The 6,604-nt window shown below is 34.2% G+C and overlaps 1 protein-coding gene and 1 pseudogene across 1 annotated transcript; one reads left to right on the top strand and one right to left on the bottom strand.

Annotated features, from left to right (window-relative positions):
- Window positions 1–333: 333 nt before the first annotated feature.
- Window positions 334–963, bottom strand: LOC141819712 (uncharacterized; annotated as a pseudogene).
- A 1,466-nt stretch (window positions 964–2,429) lies between these two features.
- Window positions 2,430–6,423, top strand: LOC141822162 (uncharacterized). Its single transcript, XM_074709593.1, has 7 exons — window positions 2,430–2,695; window positions 2,774–3,011; window positions 3,082–3,272; window positions 3,774–4,009; window positions 5,443–5,686; window positions 5,766–5,873; window positions 6,177–6,423. Exons 1-7 carry the CDS (start codon window positions 2,477–2,479, stop codon window positions 6,300–6,302), a joined length of 1,362 nt encoding a protein of 453 aa, XP_074565694.1. The 5' UTR covers window positions 2,430–2,476; the 3' UTR covers window positions 6,303–6,423.
- Window positions 6,424–6,604: the final 181 nt, after the last annotated feature.

The raw sequence follows: 6,604 nt of genomic DNA, 5'->3' as shown, positions 1-6,604 counted from the left end.
CAAGTATAGTCTCGAAAATGACACGAGGTCGAAATTAGTATATCATTTACTGGCACAACTCATACTCAGAAATGACTATGAACTTATAATTTCTTTTGATCTGCTGTCAAATTGGATTATTTACAATGTAAGATCTAACATGGGAAAATTGGAGTTTGATAGAATGATCAAACCTATGAAGGAACAATGAATGTTTTGTCCTTTATGACACATGCTGACATGAATCTTGGTGCAACTTTGCATGTCTTGAACTTTCAAAAAAACATATTATTGCTTCACAGTATAGAAAGCTTCAAGAGGCATAGGACCATCTAATTGCATTCTGTAGTATCATCAAGAATCCACCGCCAAGAACAAAGTCACAATACATAGGTCAGCTTTCATTCTTCTGAAAACTGCAAGCACATTTTCTCCAGTTGTATATCGAAATTGATCGACCTCTTCCCCGTCCTCCACGGAAGTTAGTGCTTTGCTACCAATAGATATCAATTCCCGGGCACTTTGCTGCTCTTTTGACTTCTGTAGATCACCAGAGTTAGTGACTTCTTGAACATGTCCTCATTGAATTTTCCCATAAGGCCCAAGTAGCCTAGATCGGTCAGCTAATCTCCGGTCCCTACTGTTTATGGATCTTCCTCTCCGAGGAGATGTAGGAAATGTTTCTCCAAAGCTAGACATTTGGGATGTCCGTGAATTTCCAGTAAGTGTCTCTCTACTAGGTGGAGCAAATGCAAGACCAGCATTGCTAAGGATTGATCTGATGAACAAATTATGGAGAGCAAGATTTTCCTTCCCAATAATACTATAACACAATTTCTCGAACTCCAACTTACTGAGTCTCAAGTTGAGTAACCGCTTGAGGTTATAGAAGTACTTCTCCGCTCTTTGACGCCCAAGCTTCCTATACAGCTGAGATTTGAGCTCGGCAGTATCAATTCGGGAAAACTGCTTGCAAGTTGACATTTTTTATTTCTGAAACTTCAAGTGAACAAGCAAGTGCCGTTCATAAAATCCTGATGAAATTAAGTCAAAGTTCAAGTCTTCCCAAGTCCATTAAGTCAAATGGATCTGCAGTATGCACAAAATGCAAAGAAGATTAGGAGATAAGGACAGAATCAAACAATACTGGGAAAATAATCAATTATAAGAAACGAATGCCTAACCTGTCGATAAACTTTTTTATAATATTTAAAAACCACCCAAATTTTTTAATTAAATTTTAAACTGAATATATTGAATAAAAATTAAGGATGATTAAAAATTTAATTAAATTGGATAATCATTTTAAAATTTTAATTTTTTTATAATTTTATTTTAAATTTTTTTATTCAATTAAATTAAATAAATTGAATTAATTAAAATAAAAAAATAATTTTTAAAATTTTTAAATATGTAAATTTATAAATTTCTAATTTGATAAATTTTTTATAATCCTTAAAAAAATTTGATTATTTTATTTAATTTAATCAATTTTTATTTAATTTATTTAATTAAATTTTAATTTCGATTTCAATTAATTCAGTTTAATTCAATTTTAATATAATACAACCCTATCAAAAACAGTATTTTAATTAATGATTAATATTACGATTAATTGCTGATTAACCTTGTCGTCGGAAATCATGCCGATCCGCACTCAATCTCTGAAATTGGGTTATTTTTGCTTGCCGTTGTCTAATTCTTTTTCAAGGAACCACCCAAATATATCATCTAGAAATTGTAAATTGAAGCAATGGACTAATTTGAATCAAAAATTAAAAATGAATAAAAATTTGATTAAATCAAATAAATCGAATTTATAATTTTGATTTTGTTATTTTTTAAAATTTTAATTATTTTTTTAAAAAAAATTAATTAATTCGGTTCGAATTTTAAATGTTTTTATTTGATTAAATTAAATTAATCAAAATTAAAAAAATAATTTAATTTTAAATAAATAAATTTATAAATTTATAATATTTAACAATTTTGATTAATACAGCCCTATCAAAAAAAAAAATTCAGTGCTTTAAAGTGATGATTAATATTATGATTAAAAAAATGTGATATTTGTTTCATTAATTTCAATTTGAATATTACGATCAAATACATTTTCTAGAATAATATTACTTAGACAACCAATAAATTTTAATGGAAAATAAATAAGAAAAGAAGGTCCACTTTGGGGAGTTCTTTTGCCTAAAGGTCAAACCAAACCTGACCCACTTCTAATAAAAAAGTATTTCTTTTTTAATAAAAAACAAATTGATTTTAATTCTCTATAAGAATTTTTTAGCGTGAAAATCAAGGAATGGAATCATTTAAAAAAATCCAGCACCACAAACAAACAGTTAGCTTACAGATGAAACAGAACAAAAGTTTAGCTGGCCCTTCTGAAAGAGACAACTGATGCAATCTTCAAACCTCCATTAGCAAAAATCCACACCTTGTTCTATCATCAACCACATCACAAAGCTTGGAGAATCCATTTCCAGCCATGGCTCCTCTAACTCCAAGAATTGTGGTGCCCATAGATGTGAAGAAGAGGCCTTGGGAGCAAAAACTTCCCCTGCACAACCGCTGGCACCCCGACATACCCCCCGTCGCCGATGTCACCGAGGGGGAGCTCTTCCGCGTCGAGATGGTCGACTGGACTGGAGGTCGGATTGGCGATAACGACTCTGCCGAAGATGTAAAGACCATCGATACAACAATTGTAAGTTGCATGTTTGGATCTTCTCAGTATCATACTTGGTAGTTAATATAGTTGACATTGATACTGTACCTTTCACAGACTCATTATCTCAGTGGCCCTCTGAGAGTTCTCGATGCGAAAGGGGTGCCCGCGAAGCCCGGTGATCTTCTAGCAGTTGAAATATGCAACTTGGGTCCCCTTCCTGGTGATGAATGGGGTTATACTGCCACATTCGATAGAGAGAATGGTGGAGGGTTTTTAACAGATCACTTCCCTTGTGCCACTAAAGCCATTTGGTACTTTGAAGGAATATATGCATACTCTCCTAACATACCAGGTGCCATGGTGTGACTCTTTCGACTTTTCGACATTTTGATCCTCTTAAGGAGGTTGATTCGGCTTTGTAGGTGTTAGATTCCCAGGCCTGACTCACCCGGGGATAGTTGGAACAGCACCTTCCATTGAACTTCTACAGATATGGAATGAAAGGGAAAAGAAACTGGCAGAAACTGATGTTAGATTGCTGAAATTATGTGAAATTGTGCACCAGAGACCGCTCGCGAACTTACCGACCGCAAAGAATTGCCTCCTCGGAAAGGTAAAATCCTACAAAGAACCTGTCCATTTTAGACTTTGAGAACTCAAAAAGATTTTCAGAGAATAGGAAATTGCTAAATGAACAACAGAAACTAATTGAACATGCTGAAACTAACAACTTAAAGCATCAGGAATCTGAAATAAATTTCTTTAGCATTAACCAAGACAAGCAATCATAGTTAGATCAATCGTCTGCAAACTTTAGAAAGCTGTCCATGTCGAAGTTGCCTCATGCCGGCATGTCTAGAAACACGAGGAGTAAGATTTCTACCCTTGACCCTCAGGTTCTTATTGTCACCTTGAAAGTATATGTATGAAAGTTTCAGGCTACAAAAAGTCTCAACTATTGATAAGGTATATGGTTTAGTCTGATTATCCAGAGGCCTATCAGCTTAAACATATGCAGTAGGAAAGATTGTTTTCTTTGCATTTCAAGTGGAACTTGATGTATGTAAAAGAAACTCAGTTTCTCATGTATAAATTTAATTTGTTGATATTGTAGATAAAAGAAGGAACCCCTGAATGGGGGAAGATTGCAAATGAGGCAGCAAGGACAATTCCTGGAAGGGAAAATGGAGGGAATTGTGACATCAAAAATTTAAGTAGAGGTTCAAAAGTGTACCTTCCAGTGTTTGTGGAAGGAGCAAATCTTAGTACTGGCGATATGCATTTTTCCCAAGGAGATGGTGAAGTCTCATTCTGTGGAGCAATAGAAATGAGTGGATTCCTAGAACTCAAGTAACTTCTCAAACTCTCAGTTGCATGTTTGTTTATATGCTTCTATATATTATATAAGTTAGCATAAAATAAGACAAGAAAATTTAGCAAGAATCATAAAATATGAAGGTCCATCATAGTTGCTTTCAGCTTTGATCATCGAAAAGAAAATAAAGGAAAGAAATGCTTGAAAAGGAGGGCTGAGACTCAAATATTGTTTTAAGTATCTTTAAAGGAAGTGTGATGCAGTATCATGTTGCAGAGAGATGAACACAAAGCACTAGACTTCCCACAATGATAAATGATACAAAGGGGGAGTTGTGGTCTTTTTAAAGGCTTCAACATGACAAATTACACCCATTTACCAACTTAAAAATACAAAATCCTGCCAAACTAAAAGATGCTCATTAAACCATAACCAAATTAAAAGTTCAACTTAAAAGAAACCGAACTTTTGACACCTAAGATAGGACAATAACCAAAATCGACTATAATTTAAAATGTAAAAGATAAACCAATTCCTAAGTTGCATCATAGGAGAACTCGACTTGGACTCCAAGTGAGTTGTGAGCATATTCAATTAGTTCATCCTTTTCGATGCATAAGGAACAACAAAGCATGTACAAGATAGACTGATTCCTAATTTGCATCATAGGAGAACTCGACTCCATGTGAGTTGTGAGCATATTCAATTAGCTCATCCTTTTTGATGCATAAGGAACAATAAAGCATTGTCTCAGTATTGTCCTTCACATAGCATATTGTATCCATCATCTTATTGTTTGGAAGTCCCTTCCAGTAAGAAATAAGATCAGTTTATTTTTCCTTATGGACTTTAACTTTATTTTCTTCCTATTTATCACCCTTTCCCTCGATCAATAGAGGTCATGATAGTCAAAGTACTCTTCTATTTTCGTTAATCAATCAAGAAATGTACTAGGATTTATTGTTCCAAACAAGGGCCTCTGTCCTAATATGTCTAAATTTATAATGATTATTATTTTCAGGAATATGACATTGAGTTTTCTCTAGGCATGGACTAACGTGATTGTGAATTTTGTGCATGTTATTTCAATTTAGAAGTGCATGAACAATAATATGAAGAAAAGATGCTAATGATAGCATTTAGTTTTTTAATGGATGACAATCGAATTAAATAAGAAACTAGTGGCACAATGATAGTTTTGTTCTTTTCTAATGAATGATAATAATAAAAAGAAACTGAGAACAAACTAACTAAATGCAAAAACATTAAATTTATCAACTAAATGCATCTATACTGAGATGATAAGAAATATAAAAGAGATATTCATTTATCTCCAACCAAAGTAAAAGATATTCATGCCAAAATTAAATATACTAAATATTGAAAACAATCAACTACAATTCAAAATGTAAAAGTAAATCAATTCCTAATTTGAATCATTCTTAATAATCATCTACTTGAAAAGCAGGTGTGAGATCATAAGGGGTGGAATGAGAGAATACCTTACACCAATGGGTCCAACACCTCTACATGTAAACCCAATCTTTGAGATAGGGCCAGTAGAACCAAGGTTTTCAGAATGGTTAGTCTTTGAAGGAATCAGTGTGGATGAGGCAGGGAGGCAGCACTTCCTTGATGCAACTGTAGCCTACAAGCGTGCTGTCCTTAACGCCATCGACTACCTTTCGAGATTCGGGTACTCCAAAGAACAGGTCTGAAAGATTTTATCACACATTATCCCAACTCATTGATATTGCATTAACTATGAACTAATGTATATACTCAATGCAGGTCTATTTGCTACTCTCATGCTGTCCTTGTGAAGGAAGGATATCAGGAATCGTAGACGCTCCAAATGCTGTGGCAACTCTTGCTATTCCTACATCCATATTCGACCAGGTTGACAGTTGAATTTCTATGACTAATCCACCCTATTCAGTTCATTCAATCCTATGCAAATCTGAAACTCTGAGAAAAATTATTCTTTGTAACATCATACTCCAGTTCCACTTCACCTTATACTTCCATGAAACACAATTTCTCAAGAACTTCCCTGAAAGAAATCTAAAAGACTCATTTTGGCACAAAAGTAAAAAAGAAGTAGCATTTTTTATTCAAGCATAATATTATCATGCCTGATTCACTCTAAACCCTAATGTTGTGTTTTGTTGTCTGCATGTTGGCAATGTAATGGGAATAAAGGACATCAGACCCAAATCTGGGAAAGTGCCAACAGGGCCTCGGGTGGTGAAGAGACTTCCAGATGTTCTAAGGTGCGCATACGATGGAGCTCTGCCTATAACGCAAAACCCATGCAGGGATTCGTGAATTCTGCCACGATTCTGGTGCTTCTTGTTTGCTGGATTCTAAAACTATCTCTTAATCAGTGTATCAACTATTTTACTTATCAGGAATGTTATAAATGGTTCTGAAAACACCTTCGATTCAACTTAAAACTTAGTGTCTTCTTAACCTATTTACATGATCAAGCATGCGCAGAAATCATTCTCAGTACCTAGATATCATCAGCTTTGCTAGTTTCTAAAATGGACAAGGTGATTAAATCACTCAGTACACAAACAAACTCCAAGAACCTTCAAAAGAGAGAAAAAAAAAAAAAACATCAGATC

The sequence above is a fragment of the Curcuma longa genome, chromosome 2, assembly GCF_044706935.1.
Source record: "Curcuma longa cultivar G26 ecotype Majalengka, Jawa Barat chromosome 2, ITB_CL_G26_1.1, whole genome shotgun sequence".
Lineage (NCBI taxonomy): Eukaryota > Viridiplantae > Streptophyta > Magnoliopsida > Zingiberales > Zingiberaceae > Curcuma > Curcuma longa.
This window is presented reverse-complemented; position numbering and strand designations above follow the sequence as displayed.

Excerpts from the sequence above, each read along its gene's own strand:
- LOC141822162 (XM_074709593.1), top strand. The coding sequence starts at position 2,477 with ATGGCTCCTCTAACTCCAAGAATTGTGGTGCCCATAGATGTGAAGAAG. Across the intron at positions 2,696-2,773 it reads AGACCATCGATACAACAATT|ACTCATTATCTCAGTGGCCC; the intron begins GTAAGTTGCATG and ends TACCTTTCACAG. Across the intron at positions 5,687-5,765 it reads TCGGGTACTCCAAAGAACAG|GTCTATTTGCTACTCTCATG; the intron begins GTCTGAAAGATT and ends TACTCAATGCAG.